Source organism: Microplitis demolitor, chromosome 3 (assembly GCF_026212275.2).
Source record: "Microplitis demolitor isolate Queensland-Clemson2020A chromosome 3, iyMicDemo2.1a, whole genome shotgun sequence".
Lineage (NCBI taxonomy): Eukaryota > Metazoa > Arthropoda > Insecta > Hymenoptera > Braconidae > Microplitis > Microplitis demolitor.
Genome location: NC_068547.1, coordinates 17,766,722 through 17,790,132, shown reverse-complemented (window position 1 = coordinate 17,790,132; position 23,411 = coordinate 17,766,722). Strand labels below are relative to the sequence as shown.

At 30.0% G+C, this 23,411-nt stretch overlaps 1 protein-coding gene across 1 annotated transcript in view; it reads right to left on the bottom strand.

Annotated features, from left to right (window-relative positions):
- LOC103572981 (uncharacterized) overlaps window positions 1-23,411 on the bottom strand; it is a 112,978-nt gene that overhangs the window by 78,278 nt on the left and 11,289 nt on the right. Inside the window, exons 2-3 of the mRNA XM_008551828.1 lie at window positions 20,166-20,265; window positions 17,794-17,956 (exon numbers count right to left, since the gene is read on the bottom strand). Coding sequence (XP_008550050.1) covers window positions 17,794-17,956; window positions 20,166-20,265 — 263 coding nt within the window. The remainder of the gene's footprint in view (window positions 1-17,793; window positions 17,957-20,165; window positions 20,266-23,411) is intronic.

The window sequence follows — 23,411 nt, the reverse complement described above, 5'->3', positions numbered from 1 at the left end:
ATCAGAAGGTAAACGAATTTGCGATACGACATTGAGATGATTGCTGGTGTTTTTTTTTTAAGAGCTTTTTTTCACTTTTTTTTCGTCGATATCCAGAAAAATCACTGGGGACGGATAAAATTTTGACGAGGATATATAGCGTGATCGTTGATCAGATTTTTTTATTACTAACGTTATAAAACTTGATGAATTTATGGAAAATTTCAATGTTAATGGTTTTTTTAATTAACAAAATAAAAATGTTTATCAAATAAATAAGTTGAGAAATGCAAATAATAGGGAAGTAATGTCCAGATGATAAAAAGTTTAAGATAAAAAAGTATAAAATATAACGGAAACGCAATATCCGTTTCTCTGAAGAAGAAACTTTTTAAACACAGTCACTCACCTTCTGGCTCGACTTCACCCCAATCTAGGTCCAAGAAAACTACTACATAAGAACGCACCATATAAAATTCCTGAGTGAGCACGGAGAATAAAAATAAAATACTTTTGCCAAGAACAAAAGTTACAGAGCTCTATAAATATTGCAGAAATGCAGAAGGCTTTATACCTTCCTTCCGCTTACGCTTGTGCTACCTTCCTCCGCCGGTACATCTTTTTCCTTTTTTTTTGTCTATTCTTTTTATACCTATATCTTTATCTGTATTTCGTACCCCTATTTATATTTATACATCTATGTATAGATATATAGATACACCATCATATATTGTTCTTTGTCAAGTGGCCCGTGTCTGATTTCTCCGCGAGTCATCCTTGTTAAATATGTCTTTGTCAACCCTTTGTTCTCTCGTCTCGTTCTGTCACTTCCGTTTTGCTTTTCCCGTGGTATCAGTGTTGGGACATATGTCACTCATGATACGAGATGTATTTCTTTATAAAACTTTTTTTTTATAAATATTATTCGGTCTTCTACGACAAACAACTTCGAAAAAGACTTAGACTTAAAACTTTGATCTTAAAATAATAAAAATAAAATACAAACACGAAAATTCAATCAAATAAAGAAATCTTTTGAGAACTACACAAAAAAAAAGATTTCTTAGCGCAAAAAATTTTTACCCTCCCCAAAAAATTTTTCTTTTCTGTGTATGATTGAAAAATTAATTTCTTCAAAAATTTTTTTAAAATTGGAAATATTTTCTTTTAGAACCATTTGTGAAAAAATAATTTATTTTGTTTATAGTTTTAATTTGTATTCATTTGAACCAAAAATAGAGAATTAAAGTCATATCAGTGAGATTGTAGATAGATCGGATATACAGCTCCAAGATGATGGGTATTACGAGGCAGCTAATGCTAGAAGTAAGGGAAGCAAGAGATGTTAAAGAAAAATAAAGACAGAGTGATCGTAAAAGTGGACTTTTATCTTTAACCATTTCTAGTATCCGCGTAAGAAAAGATTGAGAGGAGATTCCTTCGACAATTTTTTTCATATATTTTTCGAAAGTCTCTTGTTGACGTTATAAGGGTCATACTCGAAGAAATTTAATAACGCTGCTGTATGAAATACTTTCTTCAAGTAATACTCTAAATAGTGCTTTTGATATTTACTCATTCAACTAAATAATAACCTTGTAATTCCTTCAATTACCAAAGTTATAAGCTTCTTACTATAAAACCATACATATTGAAATGAATATCCCATTAAAAAATGATCCCTTAGACATTTTCAATGAATGAAAAAGAAAAAAGGGTTGAAATTTTTTTCAGTAATTGCTTAAAAAAATATTATAATTATTTCTACTCTTATAATAATCTACCTACACAGCAAATAAATATGTATACAGTAGTTAGATAGTAGATAAAGAGTTGAAAGATATAAAGCACATTCATGTATCAAGAGCGACTTTGTGTCCTGAGTATACGAATCCCCCGGTGAGACTCGCCAAGTACATTTTATCCTTTAAGATGTGGGCGCGGGCGTTGATGTCTTGGGTCTTCCGGGAGCTGACTAGGCACTGGATCTACGGCAACTAAGAGAGGTCTTTTGGCTTCCTCTCTTTTGCTCTTTTTGTATTTTATATATACATATATATATATACCTTCTTCAGCAGAGTCTGTGACCGGTGACTTTCTTCTTTGCTCACATTTAGTGCAAGAAGTCTATTTCATTCTCCTTTCTCAGTTGCTGCAACCACATCCATTTTATAAACACATTTATATATGTATAGATATATATATATATATATATATATATATAAATGTTACGCTATGATAACCGTACAAATATAATTGCAAAGCTGGACAATTGTGGTAAGCTCTTTGCACCGCCACATCATTTCTACACTGTTATTAATTCATTCTGAAATTATATGAACACATATATACAGCTGTCATCCTAAATAATTTCTCTTGGGCTAGAGGACATAATAAATTACACCTTTTAATATAATTACACCGGAGTACAAGATTGTAATCTTTTTAAATTTTCATATTACTTAAAATTATCTCGGCAACTTTTTATTTAATTTTTTTACGTAAATATTTTTCCGGGAAAGATAGATAATTAGATAATAGTGTACGTGCATAATATTATCGTACTAAAAGAAAAGATATATCACTTTGTTATCATTTTTTTCTCATTTTGCAGTAAAATTGTAATTCTAATGAAAATTTGTTGATTGTTAAGATATTAATCTCTGTTAAAATTTTTATTTCATGCCAAAATAATTTGTATATTTATCTCATGGTTGCCAACGGCTGAGTTTTACCGAAAAATCAGATATACATTTCTTTATTTATTTTTGATACGTCACGACGATTGGATAGCTACCAAAAAATTATTTCAAGAGCCAAGAAGTGATTTTTTTACGAAAAAACAGAATAAAATAAAAAAATTAATTTATCAAATGTTGAAAATATATGAGTGTGAATGTAGCCGTCAATTAACAATTTTTTGAATTTCGTAATAAATAAATAAAATGTACGTAGAATAAAAATTTTAATTTATTTATTTAAAATTTATGAATTATCTCATACCTGCTACATTCGCACTCATTAAAAATAGTTATCATTATTTTGTAATTGCAATCACGAAAAATAATTACTTTATTTTGATTACACAGTGATAAGAATAGCTAACAGTAATAATAATTTATAGAAGATTTCTAATGCAGACACAAATAACTTTAATTCACTTTCTTGCCTGAGGTGAGATATGGAGAAGATAAAGGAGAACCTGAATAAGAAACGGCACACCAGTAAAGCCTAAAGCCTGAAGCCTAAAGTCCCTCGACTCTTCTTCTTCTTCTTCTTCTTCATCTTCATGTTCTTCTTCTTCTTCCTCTCTTGAATCAAGAAACTGTGCACAGTCTGATTGGATGATCACTATTAAATCTAGACATAAATCTCATTCCCTTTTAATTCATGCTTAGAAAAACAAGGTTCGTCTTCTTCTACTCTCATTCTTATTCTTCCTCTTCTCTACTTAAACTTCTCGACGGCCTTACACGGATATATCTACCACCAGCTAGCCGTATAATTTATCGCCTTGAGCGCGGGTTCCTCAAATCTTATTCTTTGTTTTTTTACAGTACCTTTCTCTCTACTTGTAAACTTTTACTTTGCTTCATTTATTTTTTTTCAATCCCAGATTGAAATAAGACTACATACTATCTCATTTACACTACCCTACATCACAACACTCATCCGATTCGCAACATAACATTATACGTAACATAAATACTAACAACTTATGGAATATGTAAATCATACATACTCACTTCATACTCGTTGTTTTCTTTATCATATTTCAAAATTTGTTTTCCTGTCGACCCTCATTTTCCCTTGAATACACATATGGCCTTTCTATGTCTCGCGAAATATGTTATTCTACATTCACACAACCTCACATATTTCTTTATTTACTGGTAACACATTTACTGTATTTCATTTTTATAAAATATCATGAGAAATTTTTCCTCAAGAATCATATGAAAAAATGTTTTTTACGTTTTTTCTTACGTTTTACCTTCGGAAGCAGTTTCTATTTATCTTATTTCTAAACTTTTCACGAATACTTTTCAATTGCCCTCAGGCTTTTCACTCTAAGTCCCAGTGTATCATCCTTTCATTTTATTCTTTTCTATTTAACTTCTTATTTTTATTTTTTTTATTTTTGTAGCAACCAAAAAGATCGTGCACTTGGCTGGTACTTCCTTTCAGTCTATCCGTAAGCATTAGCGGGAATCCCAACATCAGATATCACCAAGTAAAAAGGCATCAGGATGTTACTTATAAAATAAACTGTGGTTGGAAATTTTTTCGAGCTTAAAGTAGAAAATATACTTATAGGACAATAGACTTTATGTTTTAATTTAAAAAATTTTAATCTATTTTGACGATCGCCTGATGAAAAACTGTCTTATCCTTGTGTCGAACAGCTTGGGAAGTCCTCTTCCTAACAGAAGCTGAAGCGGAGAGACAGTAGCAGAGGCAATGGTATAAAAGCCCGGAGGATAACTTGTGAATGTCATGACACGCACGACGGCACCAGTGGTTGAACAGAGCAGAGACGAGAGAAAAGTCTTTGTCATTTGTTTTTAGCCAAAATGTGCTTCGAGGGAGTTGGGAGTAATACAGTGACTCCTTTTCTGTCTACGAATCTGCTCAAGTGTGACATCCTTTTCACTCATCTTGTCATCACCTTGATATGATAATCTGCAGACAATCTTGCCTTCACTCTTTCAAAGGATACTTTTTTTTATCTCTGGGTTCTTTGCTTTTTCACTACCTTTTTTTCTATCTATTAACTTTTTTTACTTTATTTTATTTTACTTTGTCTATCATCATGGACAATAGGTTTTGTCTTCAGCAACAGGTTTTGAGGTTAACTTTATTTCTTATTCAGCCTAACAAAAGAAATAATTGTATGCATGCATGATGAAGAGTAGATGAAAATGAAGAACAATTTTAGAATGAAGATTTTTTGAATACATTTTTGGAAGATGATCAATTGTTATGACAAAATAAGAGGGATGATTTTTTTTTATAAATACTTCTATGACTTACTCGACAGTCTTTGTAAAGACAACAAGTTTCCTTTCTTTGATAAAAATACCCAGCCAATTTAGTGTGCGTTGTAGTTTTCAGTACTCGAAATATTCAAAAGGGATAGCAGGTGCATGAAACATGTCAGTCATGAGGTTTCAGAAGTTCACACCTGCCTCAAGTTAAAACCAGTTAAAATTGTCTTCCATACATTGTACGTTATTAATTATTAACAAGATTTAAATATTTTTAAATTATTATTTCAAAGGATTAATTCATTTCTTTAATCAAATTTTTAATTTACAAAGCAAACAAAAATATTTTTAAATATTTATTATTTATAATTTATCGACTTACTAGTTACGTCCATGCCACTTTTTTTCTCTCTAAAAAAAAAAAAAATATTTCCATATTTTTGTCATATTCCAAACGATCCGAAAAAGTAAATAGCCCGAGAGAACAAAAAAAAACACTCACACACATTTCCATAATTCTTGACATATTTTACATTGCAGCTGTGGACTTAAATACATATTTATTTCATATATTATTTATGCAAGTAAACTAAAAAAAAAAAAAAATAAAGTATATTCATGAAAATAGTGACAGCATAATTTGTTATAATTTAAAATTTTGAAAGCGACATATTGACATGGTGAATAAAGATAATTTGTATAGAATAATTTAGGAGTAAATGATTCAAAATCCTGTGGCTCAAAACGCTGTGTAGTACAGAGGACGATGGGACAAAAGTTAAGTGGTGGGATGGCAACGCCGACGTCGATGCCAATGCTGGTGAGGCGCGTGTATTGTAACGAATTGTTTGAAGGTGTCAGTAGCAGCTGATGGAAAACTAAGCGCATACTTGTGAAAAGAGAAAAGCCTTTCATCTCGTTTGGAATTACGATTTACGTCAATGGTACAACGCGATAACCACCGTCGGACTCATATAAGCTTGTTCCTTCTTTGCTCCTGTCCTCAAATTAACGAGAACTCTGTTCAGAACTGTACACATGTAGTGCGCAATATTCCATGTAATGACATTAAAGTACTTGCTGTACGGTTCTAGAAATGGTGATAGTGACGGTGATGAAATAAAATACCACTGTTGAACATAGTTCGAAATTACTGATATTTCTCATCTCTAAACCTGGTCCCTATGTCTCTGTTCTCTTTGTACTGTTATTCCAATAGGTAACTTGACCACATACACGAACATTCATGATAATTAAATTGACAGTGTGAGTGAATTTATGTTCTTTGATGAAATCAGTGAAACATTAATTGCAATTTGGTCTCATTATTGTGTTGAATACTTTCACGAAGATGCTTTTTGCAAATTTAACTTGCTTGAATGCTATTAAATGCTTGACCATATCCATGAGCGTTCATAGTAATTAAATTAACAGTTACAAGGCTTTTCTCTTCTTTGATGACATCAATGAAACATTAGTTGCAATTTGTTCTCATTAGGTTGAGTTTTTTACTAAGAATGTTTTTTTAAATTTAACTTGATCGAATCACCATTAGAAGCTTGACCGTACACATGAACGTTCATAGTAATTAAATTAACAGTTAAAATGAATTTCCGTACTTTGATGATATCAACAAAATGGCTATCGTAATTATACTTAGTATTTTAAATTCTTTTTACCAAGAATGCTTTTTCCCAATTTAATATTATCAAAAATTTTCAATAACTATTAATTTTCAATGACAAAAGAAATTTTTTTCAACATTAACAGTCGAAATAAAAAAATAAAATGAGTTTAGTATCGATGTTCACATGACTCGTTAAAAAAAAAAAAAAAAACAAAAAACGGCAATTTTTTTAGTGTATTAGAGAGATTTGAACTATTTTGCAAGCGAAATCCTCTAATGGAAACGAGTGATTCGTTTAATCTTGGGCCTTAACGACTTGGGGGGAATATGTATTTTATATTTTCCATCTCGTATTTTCACAATGCACATATCTCTCTTTCTTCACATATATACAGAGGCATATATCTATATGATATTGTATATATGTGGTAACTCACAGGCAGCGTATCGACAGAGTGATGTAGACAGAGTCTGGGTGATTTTGCTCTCACATTTAGAAGTAATTCAACCAGCATTGTTCGGTCAATGCGAGTGTGGCTGCAGTGGCAGCGCGACGTGTACCGTTTGGTCGCGGTCTGTGACCGCTGTACGGAGTTTCATTTTGGTTTCAGCTGCTACTGGTGCTCCAGCTCCAATTCCTACTGCTGCTGCTACTGCTACTACTACTGTGACGTTATCCCCGCGGGTTTGCATACCCAATTCGCATCGGATAAGCGGCTTACGAATTTCATTTGATCGTATCTAAAATGAATCGCTGAACGAGTTCGCTTGAGAAAGCCAATACGCTATTGTCAAATGCCATGATAAACAATCTTTATGATTTTTTAAAGATCAATTCTTATAAAACGTACTATTGTTATCATCATTTATTCGTTATCTCTATCGAATTATTGTCGAATTAAATTTATATACAATTCAAATCAGTTTATTCGAGTTATCGTCTTCTTTGATGTATCAGTATTTATTTATATGGCTAAAAGATCAATCAGCAGATAAATGGCTTATTAAATATTCATTTATATAGGATGTACAAATAAATATGTGCGGATTTGCTTCATAAAATATAAATATTTATTTCTGTTCCGAAGCCAAAATATTTTTCAATCCATGCTTATATTAATAGTCACATGTTTAAATCCAATTAGCTGATTGAATTGTCAAAACGAATATGATGCACATTCGAGGAAAATTGAATAATATGGAGTTGGATTATTATCAATAATAAATTCAATTCTGCAAGGGAAAGTGGAGTAATCTTTTGCATTATTGATAGGATTTTTATTGCACGGATATAAATTCTTTTATTTTTAATCTATTTACGGTCACAATTTTGTCTTTTAAAATTTTTATTCAATAAATTAAATAAAAATATTTAAAGTTGCGTTTTTACTGAAGATCATATTATTATTATTCTTCCAGGGTAGGAGAGATAATTCATGTGTAGCTAAAGGGTTTGATATATTAGCTTGTCAATGATTTATGTAATTAACTGAGTGTCGATGATAGATGACCTGTGCAATGTAAAAAGAGGAAAATAAATAGTCAGCATTAAATAATTGAAGAAAAAAAAATTAATACTTTGACGTATTTCGTAGATTAAACAGGGAGATACTAAAAGTAGAATTATACATAGTCTAGAAACTATACGGTGTTTGAATATTTTTTGTAAATAACGGTATATATTTTAATTGCAAGTAAATAAATACATAGCAATATTTTTAATTAAGAAAAAATACATACAGATACAAACAGTGCGATAATTGTCTCTATGGTAGGATAAAAAAAAGGTATAAAAAAAGATGTAGATAAAAAATATAAGATAATTGATAAAGTTGATAACAAAAGAAGAATGAAGTTGAAAAATATGTAATACTTGTTGTTATTTTGCATAGAATATTGCATCCCGAGGATAAGAAACGCCTCAAAGAGATCTTTCACGGAACTCCCAAGAGGACCGCGAGGTCGCGTTTTAGAACATTAGTTTCTACGGGAATGCTACGCGTTATAAATGCACTAGAAAATAAGAAAAACGAGAGACGTGACAATGCGAATTTTTAATTCTCTATTTCTTCACTTTGTTTTCTTTCTTATCATCTATTTTTTTTAACTTGAACTTATTCCTTTTTTATCTTCTTCATTTTTTTCTCATACATTACTTTCTATATACTTTATACCTCAGTTCTTGTGTGTCGTCGTGGACCAAGGCATTTAATGCAAAAACACGATTTCGTGCCACACGATTCGCCGACGGTGTTTACGTATACACTCGAGTATTCCGCATCAACAGAGGGGAAAATAAATACGTAGTGTCGAGGTATCACGTGAATAAAGAGAGAAAAGACGACACCGACACTCAGTCTTCGATATTTTTTCGCCTGAAAATTACTTCTGGGAGCAACTGTTAATTCTTTCACTTTTCTCTCTATATAATATATATATTATCCATATACATATACCTTCATATGCCCTTTTATATCTTCAATACACCGTGAACTATAATTTTTTACTGCTGCTTAAACTGATGGCGTGAGAAATTTTTTTTTTCTGTACCTTCTATACAGTTTAATCATCTGCAATTAATGTTATTTTTTTTAATTTGGCGTTAGCAACAGATGAATTACAATGTTTTAAACGATAGAATGCGATAATAAATGTTTCTTTTATCTAATTGTACTGCACGTTCGAACAAAAATGATTGTTTCACGGTGTAATATTATTTTCTCTATCACTTTCAGTTGTAAATTTTTTAAAAATCGTTTTATCCTGCCACCAATATATTTTTTACTTCATAATCTAATACAATAAAAAAAAACTCTTTAAACATTTTTTTCTCATACAAAATAGAAACATATTTTTTGAGCTTAAAAGTTTTTGGATTCAGTCTTGCAAATAAAACTTTTAAATAAAATAAAATAAATAAAAAAAAATTTTAATTTTTTTTTGTGTGATCATAAAACAATTTAAATATTTTTTTTAAATGTTACGAATATATAAAATAAAGTTTCAATCTTTTCCGCGTCAAAACATGAAATTTTTTCATATCTCATTTCTGAAAATAAATTTTTCCACTTTCATTACTGGCTGGGTTATATCCATAAAGAAAAAACTAAATACACGAAATTGCAGACTATATTCCAGTGAGTTAGCCACTATTTTTTTTAATTTACATATTACCCTTCATTTTTTATTTATTTTTATTCTCGTTTATTTAAAACTTTAGTTAACTTAACTTAATACGATTCTACTGCCTTCGCTCTCTAACAACTCAGAGAATAGTTAAAGAATTGCGCCCGCTGAGCAGACGTTAATTACGACCCAGCGTGTTATCCAACAGCAACGATGCATATAGAATGTAGCCCAAGAGACGATGGTGAAGTTAAGTAAAATAAAATAAATAAATATCGGGCATAAAAAATACCATAAAACTTAAATTACTGAGAGAAGAAAATATAAAAAAAACTAAAAAGTCCCACCAGTAAATATTTTCTCTGTAACGAAGATTTTTAATTTAATGGCCGCCTCGTTTACATAGAAGGCAAAAGACAAAGAGTCACACAATGCCATCAGGCTGCAGCAGTAGCAAACTTCAATACTTTCATGTATGTATAATACTCTGTGCCAGAGTATAGAAGTCAAAGGAAAATTCGGTGTATACAAAATACATAGCAGTGTTGGTCCACAACCACAAGCCTGTGGCTTACGATCAACGTGCAAGCCACGCTATCGTCATTGTTGGCTTTCATGATATGTGCACTCTAGTGAATTGAAAGATTTATACGAACCATAATCTAAAAGTCTGATATAAATAAAAATAATATTCATTTTCTTTTAAATAAGTATTTCGAAAAGTATGTAATTTTAGATTATTTTTAATAAAGAATTGATATTTATATATTTACAATATCAACGGACTATTATTGACATCCTAGATTTTTCATACATTTTATATCGTTTGATATTTTTATTGAAATTCAAGATTCGTCTTTTCAGATGAGTCGTCATCAATGAGTATCGCCCGAGGGTAAAATATACTAGTGAACAGAAAGCATCATCCACGCCATCTGTATGTGAGTCCAACACTCGGCCATAGTTGTAGAGCCAGTATGGCTCTTGCAGTTGTACAACGAGTAAGATCGTAGAGCCCAAGGCGATGCAGTATTCGGATATACAGTAAATGAGTATGTTACTATATACATATACTCACACATACACACATAAACATATATGTATAAATGCTTAGCACAGAATCATTTCGGTATGTCTCGAAATAGCAAAAAAAAAAAAAAAGCATTTGTACTATGAGAAGCAGAAGGTATAAAAGCATGAGTTTCAATGTAACTGTATATGTATATGAAAACTCTGTTGGAGTTTTCATGTGGATTTTCCTACATTGAACGTTTTAATTTGGAGCTGCTTCACTTGCCTCCAGAAATATATAAAATACGGAGAAAATTCTCGCGTACGAGATATGTGGTATGTGGTTTCCATGTGTGTCACAGATGTTCACAAAGAAATGGTTTCCATATGTAGATTTTCCTTGTCCATTTGATATTAAAAAAAAAAAAAAATGCATGCATAATAAAATAAAATAATTTGTAGAAGTAACAGTTTTCGATTTAAGTACACAAAAATGTATAATTAAATGCCATAATGGCGTTAATTTGACTGTAGTTGCTCGGAAATTCAAACTCATACTGTAGATGAATTTTAGCACGAGTAAAATGCACAACTAGAGCAGAAGCTTGAAGAGAAATACATATAAAGGCTTATACGTTGTACGTGATTGGATTTCAAGTCAATTGGCTTCTACTACGCTGATTGTATTTCTGGTTGTTCAATCAGCAGTTCAGTTCTGAAGATTTTAGCGGGATTCATGAATGCGCAAATATAATACACGACTATAGCTTGATCAATCTATGATATGGTTCAACAACAATATTAGTTGATAAAAAATTTCTATAAAGACTCTTCTTGTACGAACAATTATTTAAATTTAATTAAAGGAATTTCTGTCATTGTTTTTTTTTGCAACTAGAAATATGTAATTAAAGCATTTCAGTAGCATTCATTTATTAAGAAAAGTTGTCACGTTTTTTCTCATTCTTACTCAACTGAACAAATATCAATATTCTTAAAATATGTGCACAGTAAATAAAAAATTCATCCACGTTTTTCTTTCCTACAAATTAAATTTAAAAAAAAAATGAAAATATTGATTGTTAGATTATAGAATATTGCATCAGACCTCGAGCTGTGTTTTTTGTTTAGAGTTTTTATTTGAAAAAAAAAACTTATAGAGAAATAGCTAAGAACCCGGCATATAACGAAAGTTGATATAAATCAAGAAAAATTATGGCATTTCGATTTAAATTATTTGAAGTACTATCGAGCCAGTATCGAAACCTATGTCAAGATATAAGCTTTTGAAAAAAGAATAATAATTTTCTTATACATTGAAACTGGTTTTAAACTATAAACAATTTACAAGTTCTCATATTTTAAGATACTAGTCAATATTAAACATTCTTATAAGTTTTAATTTAATCTGTGATTTGTAAACTTTGTTTTCAAATAAGACTCAAGTTTACAGCGATGGTAAAACCATAATTTCGATACTGAACTCCTAAAATTTCAAAGTTTTTGCTTTTACCTTCTACATCACTTGATGATTAGCTTTTACTAACTATCTATAGTTTATTACATGACACCATGTACCCGAATTCTGATTTCATTCAGTAAAATTGTTTGAAACAAATGACTAATTATGAAGTAGAAAGCTTGAGTAGAAGTAAATGCAAATTGTGAGTTTTCAGAATCACAGTGGTTTCAAAATAGTTGCGTGTAAAACTAATTACCCATAATTTTATTACGGGAACCACAAATTCCAAAGTGTCAGGAATACTGTATTGAATATGAAATTAAAGAGAAAGTTATGCGCAATAGAGTATCTGATTATTAGTAGATCAAATTTTTTCCATTATAATTTCAAATCGTAATTTATTTCTCTACAATTAATTTTTGCAATTAAAAATGCCTGTGACTCATTCTTTCAAATATTTTTCGACACTTACACTTTCAAATTGTACTATACGTCATATTTCTTGGTTACATTTTCACGTCAATCATAATGCTTATAAAACTTTTTTGGAAGTGCAATTTTTCTAAAAGTATCCTACTTTCTTCGCAAATGAATTTTATTTTTATTTTTTTTTTTATGGTGATTGAAAGTTCGTCTTATTTTCTTGAAATATAAATGAAAAATAAAAGATTTATGTATTCGATATAAAAAGAGTAGGTTTTCTGAACAGACCGATTTTATCCAGAATTTCCTTACGTTTAATATCGGCAATCAATTTTATTAATGATGCTCAGATTATATTATAAGAAGTTTCAATAAATTTTATATTTTCATGAAACTTCTTTACCAGGAACATAAATTAAATATACTATTAACTCTCTAAATATACGTATAAAAAGTCTTAAAAAAGTAATTTTTTGTTTTATAATATTTTTATCTATATTATGAAAACCGAAAAAAAAATATTGGCAAACAGTTTTGTCAGCTCGATATTTCACATTTACTTTCGTTTCAACTCACGTTGATCTCGGGTGTTGTGTCTCTTACAACGAAATATTTTTGCTTAAAAACTTTTACCCACGTTTAATATATATATTCAAAAAAATTGTACTGCGCATCGACTTTTATTTCTGTATTCTTGTCTTCTGTCTTTCTATCACTCCCTTTTTATTTTATTAAAAAAAAAATAGTTGTATTATTTGTTTTTAAAAAAAGTTGCACAGTTGAACGGAACTTTTGATCATTTCTTGCGCAACATATCTATGCTATTTTGTTTTTTATGTTTTAAAGCTTTGTAACATTTATCGATTACAGTAGTCCGAAGACTGATGCTAACTTTTATGTAGTCAAGGTTTTTTTCACCAGTATGTCTGTCATTCGTTTCTTAAACAAAATTTTGTTTTTATTACCATCCATGCTTGTTATGTTTTTTGCTTATTTTAGTTTGCTGAAACTTTTTTATTTGCCTTTGTTAAATATAAACTCTCAACAACTAAAATTGTAGACTTTGGCAGTCGAACTTTTTTAGATTTTTTACTACTCATTAGTAGCATAAGCGTCAGTTTGCTTAAGTTTAAAGTTTTTCATCGGAAAATAAATAATAAAGTTTTATTCGACACAAGTTATATGCACTATGTATATATTTTTTTTCAATTTATTTATATAAATTGTCTATTGTCACGCTATTTTAATTGGAAAAAAAAAACAAATAAAATTACCAAGAGAATAATATCGTCCATATTTATATTTTTCAGTGAGGAAAACAAAAAAACCAAAAAAGTATAAAAATATCAAATAAAAAAAAATTTACCAACTTTTTTAATTCCGTATCCAAGAACAATTTCCTACGGTCTGAGATATATAATTTTGATTCCTTGTTTTATTTCTCTACCTAACGCAATTAAACTATCATCCATTTATCATCTGCAACCATTTTTCTCACACTCAAACTGAACCATAAAAAAAGTTATCTCGTGAATTTACGAATAATATTTTTTTACTATTGTTGAGGTAAAAATTTAATGAATTATTTATTTTAATTAATAAAGTAATTATAGTGTCAACGTGCAATATTAATAATGATTATTTTTAATTTAAAAACTTTTTATTTAATTTTTCGTTAAAAAAAAATATCACTTAAAATTAAAATTAAATGATGATAATAACGTTTATTCGAAATAATCCTATGAGTCGAAACGATTTTTTATAATTAAATGCACGCGGTGTTTACCACAGAGAAAGGAAAAAAATCAGCGAATAAAAAAGGTACCATCTGGTGCGAGAGATTTAAATTGAAATTAGCGCACATAAAAAAAAGTTGAATCTTGGAGAAAATTTGTTCGCGACTGTGGAAATCTTTATACAATCCAGTTCTATGTACCACAATTTTCAGTGTGTTCACCAGGTGTACAATTTCTGGTAATAGTAATTTTAACATAAATTAAATACCAATTGAGGATAAATTTACGGATATTATTTTTTCGGTTTTGATATAATGAAACGTTTATTTCAATTTAAATTTACATTACGGCAATGTAATCCACTTTATTATGTATTTCACCCGGCGTAAAATGGTTTTACTTCTGTCTGTGTTATTTAGCGAATCAGTATTTGTTTATTTTCAAATAAATTTATGAAAACGTTTTACTCACTTCGATTAATATTTCAAATGCATTTAAACATGTTAAATATCCATTCATTTATTCATAAACAATCCAATATACTTGCTTTATCAACAAATATTTTTCATCGAATGATATCCAAAAGATACTTTTCAAAATTATTTGATAAACGTAAAAGTAATCAATGCATTGTAAAAAATCATCAAAGGACATACACTGAGAGAAAAGATAACTTTTAGAAATATTTTGTTTTATTCTTATAAGAAATTATGCTATTATCAAAATTTTTAATCATATACTTTAAGAGCAAAAACTTGATGGCTTTGTTAAAAATAATTTTCTGAACAAAGTGAAATAGGTGATTTTCAAATGAACCATTTTTATAGATAAATACCCAAATCATTAAATAAAATATTTCATGCAATTCATTCAATGCATAAAGTTATTATTTATCGAATGAAATGCTTCTCGTTTGGAAATTTAAGTTTATTTTTGAGAACGGTTCATTTGAAATTTCCATTTGCTAATGTAAGTGCAACAAGGACCGTTTCGTTTGTTCACATGTGTGTGAAAAAGAGAATAGATGGCATATTCTCTTAATCGAAGAAATCTGAGCTTAGCCCGAGGTATGCTGATTTTTTTTTTTTTAAATATTGTAAGTAAAGTCAAATTACCTTCCGTCAAGAAAATTATTCTTTAACTCAAGTATGAAATTAATAATGTAATAAGTTTTATTGATTTACTATTTGAAAAAATATTGTTTTTACAAGAGATAATTTTTTTTTCAGTTTATTATGCATTCTCTTTTTTACTTCAGGTTAACTTAAATGTATACCGTACTGTATAACTTTTTAGTTAGTACTCTGTAATTGGAGTCATTTTAATAAAATTCTAGAAATGGAACAACTCTAGAATTTAAAACAAACTTCAGACATAATAAAATGAACAAGGAATTAATTTTGAATTTCTTACGGTATAAAAAAAATTACAACTTACTCATAGAGCTTCGAAAACTATTAAATATATAGAATAGACAAGAGCGAAACGGTCTTGACAAAATTCAAACAATAACTTTCCCATAATTTACTTCAGATTAATTTCTATGTATCATTGTTCAGGTCAAAAAAAGTCTGCATTCAAGGATTTTACGACTGACGTTATTGAATTTTTATTTCAACCAGTTGCAGAAGAAAAAACAATCACGTGAATAAATAAAATATGATTATATACAGAAATTTAATAAGTTGTTAATTTTCCTTAAAACAATTTTGTATTACTACTAAAGAGGAATAGTGATAATCAACAGATTATTTTGTAATCGAGTAGACAGAATATCAAAGTTACATAACTTGAAGCGTAATTGTATGCTCTAGTAGTAAATTAGAGATTCGCATTTCGCATTTGCACAACTTCACTAATCCCCTTTCTTTGTATATATATTATATAGCTGCAATCATCCGCATTTACTAGAGATCCGTAAGCCTCTTACAAGTATCAAAGTCCGTTTGTGGTATTTTTGGTAGAGCTGATGATACTTTGAGAAGTTAGGAAAAGCTCTTTTTACATCAAAAATACTACCCTACATATACATCAATAAGAACAACCATCTTTTCGAAGTTTATCCGAAAATATATAAAATACCCTTATCATCAAAAATAAAACACGATACATCAATGTCAATTAATCCTCGACATTTGATATTATTTTCTATCGTTCTGCGTCAAATTTTTTTTTTTTTTTTCATATTTACCATATTCAAGTTTTCACAGTTTTATATTTTACGAGTATACAATCTTCTGGGATCAACGTCCTTTTGTAACACGGAGACACGATCGCAGTAATTCTCAATAATGGAGAAACGGTGTTGGGTCTATACCACCCGCAAGTTTACCATCATGAGTCACGACTTGAAGAACCAACCAACTTTTTTTTTTTATTGAGCCTTCCCTTCGAGTGATTCGGTAAGAAAATGAAGATAGGAAAAAATTTAAGAGTAAAGAGGGCTAAAAAAAATATCCGTAAAGTTGTTACTTTGACGGCACCGTAAAAGTAGAATGAGGGAACCTACTTGCCACATTTTTGTTGACAAACTCAGCTCAAAAGTACTATAGAGAAGACACTTTGATAGTTTGTCAAGTGAGTAAAAATGAGATTAAATAAAGAGTGTACTAAATAGTGTACATTAAACACACTTTGGCAGGCCATTAACGTCACATCTACCCATTACTTTTTTTCAATTGATGTATCCACTGTGATATCTGTTTGTATTAAGCTTTTTACTTCACTAAGACATTCGTTTATAAAAGTCAGTGATATAATTTTACAGCTGCTTAACTACTGTCTTTTTTTTAAGCTCCGTTGGTTCAGTAAATTAATGCGTTGGAGTATTCTTTTTTCGTCCGCTATCTCTTTTGTTATGTAAAGTTCCTGCATTCCCTTTTTTGACGTGTTTTTTGCTGTTTTTTAGCGATGAACAATCGCAAATGTTTCAAGGATTAAAGCGGGATAGACGCTTGCGAGTGCTGGCATTACAGGTGAAGTAAAGCAATTTAAAGCAACGCGCGTTAAAAAGTTTGTCTCCGTAAGGAAGAATATTTTTTGGAAAGGGGAGAAAAAGTAAAAGAGGAAAAAGAAAAACGAGCGAAGGGATGAAATGAAAAGTAGGTTGAGGATTTTGTATGGAGAAGCCAGAAGATAGTTGAACGAGGGTTGTACAGAACTAGCACGGACTTTCTCTCGACAAGAGAAACCAATTTTCAAACCCGAAACTATGTAACCCGCACGTTTCCTAATATTGCAACCATTTCACCAGGTAATTTGATTCTCTGTCTGTCGGGAAAATGCATTGTGTTTTACATTTCATACATTAGTATAATTTTATGCTTTGCAACAGTTTTTCCACGAATAAATATTATTTCTTGTTGTTAAATTCAAAGCTTTATTTCAAATATTTTTTAGTTAAATATAAATTTTCTAAAGCATAAATAAATAATTACTCACATCTTGGGCTGATAAAATTCTTGTTGCAGGCTGGATGCTGATGCTATTTCGATGCGGTCTATGATGAAGTGATTCTGCGGTATCGTCACGTGAACAAACACCTCGATACCAGGGTAAATCACTTGTTCCATTTCTTTTAAGTCTATATTTACGCCATGCATGTCTAAAAAAATAACGACATAAAAAAAAGTTAATCTGTGTTGTTTTTTATTCTTCTTAATCAATAAGTGAATGAATGAGTAAGTAAGTCATTTTATCGATAGGAAAAAATTAGTCAGCAATAAAAGTATGTATCGCAAGTCTCGATTACGTAAACGGATCGGTCATCAATGTCGAAAAGACTTTCTGAAAAGTGTAGCAACTGGCGTTATCACAATCAATCAAATGTGAAATTTATGGGATGCCAATGTATAGAAGGTGTTATACGAATGTTACTGTATATAGGAGTAGCAGCAACAGCAGTTGATCTAGTGAAATAGTCGACCGTTTGCTCTCTCACATTTCAAAAGAGGGTGACCCAGAACTACAACATATAGTACAATGTATACGTTCATATATACATATATAAATATACTACTGTGTTACTGAAGGAGAAAGCTATAGTGGAGTAGACTAGTGCATACACACATTTTGCCATTGAATTGCAACATTAATCAATGTCAATGTTCTACTTGCAAGTATTTCGGAATGGGCGCCATCTTTCAATGGAGTTACGACTTCCCGTTGCCGATGCAGCTTTCGCTGACTTATGACAATGGTCGGCTGGATAATAAGAAAGTATTGATAGTAAAAGAGAAGTTGTAAAAAAAAAAAAAAGGAAATAGAAGTTGTTAAAGTAGTGGAAGTAGTTGTAGAAGTAGAGGAAAGGACAAATAGAGGCAAAAGGGTTAAGAGGGCGAGAGACAAGAGGGCCAAAGAGTGAAAGGGTAAAGGTGTGGTACTGCAAAAGTGGCAAGAGGCCGGAGATGAAGTGTAAGTGGGTAAGATGGATTGAAATCGTTGGGATTGAGAGAAGATAATACGCCAAGTAGGCGGATAAGTTTGAGGGAGGACACTAATCTTTTGATGGAAACAGAAAATACGACGACGACGAGGACGATGTTATAGCTCCTGGCTTTTCTCTAGATCAACCAACCAACTGACTAACCAACCGACTGACATTGCCGACGAATGACCTACATCTGAAGACAAGAAGTAAATCCTGGATTAAATTGTAATCAGGTATACATGTCATGCATATGAAATCAACTTTTGAAATTTGATTCATCAAACGTTAAACTGTTGCAGTTACTTCTGCGTAAAATTAACGGAGATAAAAATGCAGCTTTAAATTTCTTAATGTACTTTGTGAATGACTAATTTACAATTAAAAGCGCTATTCATATTCTATATATTCAGAACAAAGTTGTTATCTACTTACTAAGTATGATTGAATGTTCCTTAATTAATTAAACATTTAAGACACTGTGACAATTATTATATTTTTTTAAGTACCATTAATAAATTAAAATGCTTATCATTTCCTCAACAAACTTCAATGCACTTTCCAACTGATTAATTGAACGTAATATTGTTGAGTATCTAAAAATAAATGGCGATTTACGATGGACTGAATTGAAAAGCTATTTCAGTACTTGATATTTTTTATGTAAAAGTACTCGATAGAAATACTGTAGTAAGTGATTAAATACTTGAACTATGTTTAAGCTTCAATCGAACAAGTGAATATGTATTTTAAAAAAATCTGTAAATAGGATACGTGAACATAAATAATGATACTTGAAAAGGAATGAGAATACTTAGCATGTCTTCAATGTACTTCACAATTGATTGATTGCGCCGGTAATTAAATTAAGTATTCAAAAGAAAATATTTATTTGGGATACATTTAATTTTCAAGCTACCAGTTAGTACTAAATTTTCTTTAATAGTAAAAGTGATAGCAATGCTTGAGATTGTTGAACTTGCTTTTCAAGTTAATTGATTAGACCACAAAGTAAACTTGATGACTGGAGTACTTGGTACTTAGTACTTAAAAGTGTTAAGCGAACGTCTATGAGGATAAAGGATCAAAATAAAGAACAGAAAAAACCTATAAAATTGTTGCGGAAGTACAAAAGTTAACTTTGAAAAAGTTTCAGGAACCTAACGAGACTTTATGGTGAAGATTTATCCTATTAAAGTGGTGACGCGTGAGATAAATTACCGTAATAAATAAAAATTTAGTTTATCGTATGAGGATTTAAATTTATCGTATAAAATGCACTATTCTACATATGTATAAAAATAAATGTGAAAAAAAAATTATATTCATATATATATATAAATGGACGTATGAATATAAATGCAAGTTAATTTATGTTTTTGCTTACCTTAATCCGAACGCTATTGCCAGTGCGACAATCAGCGGTAATAGCGTGCAAATACACGCTAGAAATACTGTCTGCATGTCTGAAAAGGCTGCCAGTATACCTGGAAAAAAATAATGAAGAAAGAAAATATTTAAATATTTATGTAAATATTTTAAGTTGTTTTGACGTTTTAAAAATGAAACTATTTAATTATTTTTTCGACCAAGGTACAGTTAACGAGTGTGCGAAGGTGAAAAAGTTTAAATATGATTAAAGTTAGTGTGTAAAAGCCGTTTGAGCATTTTGACTAGAAACGAAAGTGTGTAATATAGAACTCGGAGGTGTACAAGAGATTGACAAAAATGTTCCAACGCTTGTGAAACCCTTGAACTTTGCATTTGTAATAGTATATAGTGTGATAGCAGTCGGCGTGACTTTAAAAGGGATACATATATAAGCGGTGACCCGTAAAATACCTGCTTGCATAGCAATGACTCAAACGCGACCTCGAGAAACACGCGCACATGAAACCATGTATGTTCATACAAAATAAACAAAGTCTATATATATATATATATATATATATATATATATATATGTATTAATCTATGCAAGGAAAATATCATGCCGTGAAAATGATTAGAGGAAAAGCGAATTTAAATTTCGAGCAAAAGAGGCTGATATTCAGTAGATATCATATTTTTCAATGAGTGTGCGTTTGAGTAAATTACTTGTCGACAATTGTAATAAGACATTCTCATCATGATAATTGAATATTAATTAAATACATTTTATTTTGCTTAATCAATTAGAATTTATACTTAAAATAAAACATGCCGAATTAAATTAATTTCGTTTTTATCTTATTAATTGGGATGATAAAAAAAAATTTAATTAGTGCAATAATTAATCAAAAATCATATTCAATTGAATATTATAATATTTGAAAGAGATTAAATATTTTTTGCCATGTCTGCACCAAAAGTTTAAATTTTTGCCCGGCTTAGAGAGAAGAAAGTCGTTCTTTTCTTTTATGAGAAAATGCATGCGCCATTCTTTTCACAAACAGAGGCTAAAATTTGAACTTCCAGGTGCAGATTTGGTGAAAAATTGTATACGCACCACGAAGGAAGGTAGGATGCCTCGGGTAGGCAACTATACATGCGGGTTTGAATGTCCTACTTTCCTCCCTGAGTGTGTAATGTACTATTATATTGACAGGCATTTTTACAAAATAAAAATTTTCAAGTTAATAAAAAATTGACAGCACATGCTTAGTATTTTTATTTTTATTTTTTGAATTATAATAAAACTATCAACTATGCCTTAGGTCGACTCTGATATTTATGACGTCGATTTGTAAAATAAAAATTTGTTTTATTGAATTAAATTATAAGCTTTTTAAGAATGAAAGAGTTTTTAAAATAAATATTTAATTAAAGAAAAAAAAATGCTGATGTACTTAGTGAGCTAGAATGATTCATGATTACATAGGTTATTATTTGATAAAACGGTCGGTGAGTGAAATTTGCGTGCATATGTTGACATAATGTCAAGCACACTTCGGCCTGTGGTAAAGCTCGTGTCAACTGTCAGATTCAACTGCAAATGCGATTTACCACCATGACTAGTTTATTTCAGTAAATTGAAATCGTTTACATTAATTGAAGTTGCTGTACTAAAGTTTCAATGACGTCAAAGGGCATGTGTAAAGTGGGCAGTGTAATTAAATAATTTACTTAATTAAAAAAAAAAAATATCCTTATTTAAGTATTAATTAATTAGACGAAATTTGATCAATCTATTTATAAAATTCATGATATTGTTAATTTTATCGAGAAATAAATGGAAAATCTTTGTTTTTAAAATAATAATAAATTTCGAAACGAATATTTTAATGGGTAAATTTTTCTTGACGCTATAGAGATAAAAAGAAAACTAAACTAAAACAAAATTAAAAGAATAAAAACTGAAAAAACTGTTAAGAAAACCTTAGTAGAATCTCAAGAAAAGATTGTACGAGCCAAGAAGTCGAGATTACATTTCGTTGAACGAATTCTCTAACAACTGCTTGGATCGTCTTGGTACCTCCTAACCCTTTTAAACTTGTCAAGTAATTCTCTGACCAAAAAAAAAAAAAAGCATTAGTAACTATAGTAAAAGTTAGTTTTGAATCTAGAAAATTTATAAAGTGCTTCTCTCAACTTATATTTACATATGCACACATATACACATACGACAGCGAAACTCGATAATTCGAATTTTTTAACTTATAAATCGATTATCTTTCTTTTTTTATGTATGAAAAACGCAACAAATAATTATATTTTACTTTATGTAATTAAATTAATTCAATTAATCACTAAAAATAATGATTTACTTTTCAGGAAAAAAAAAAAATACCCAGACCGAGGATCGAACTCAGAGCCTTGCACTTCAAGATTAATGTGCTTATGAACTCAAACAAAATAAATTATTTAAGTAAAAACCAAAAGTGTAATTAGTGCTGTTGTAAAAAATACTTTTTTGTATAAGCTATGATAATTAATAACAGCATCAATAAATATTTTATGAGTGTTAATATACATATGCTTATAAATTAATAACCACTACGGTAGACTGTGATAGTTTGATCGACGATAGCTAGAGGGAAGCAATAAATTAAAAGCCAATATTACAACATAGCATACAAACGATCAGTTTCGCCTGAGGATACTACTGCAACGATTGCGTATCCACCCCATGTAGGACATATACTCATGTGATGTGGATATAGATTTACCCATTTATATATGTAAGCTAAAAAAGTCCATGCGCTTATATTTATTCATAGAAATAACCTTAAATATGCTAAACATGTTGGTCAGCAATGCGCTACAGGATGTAAAAAATTGCCATACAGGTACGCTTGTCTGTATTGACTTGAAATAGATCTAGTTAAACTATATGTAGCCCAATCAAGCAGTCGAGGAAGAATTGAGAAATAAAAATGAAAATTGCAACAGAGATATGTGTCTTATATATGTATGCGTATGTATGCATAATGTAATATGTAATTTTCGAGATTTTTTTTAGGTCCCAAAGAAATTTTTGGGATTATGAGACCTTCAAAATGAAGTACATAAGTTGAGAACGACAAGTAATATAATGATAAAGTGATCAGTAAATACTATCATTCTCAATAGTAATTTTTTAATAGTAATATATGTAATATGAAAATTCCCCATATTGACACCCGGGTTCCGGGTTATAATTTTAAACACTGAT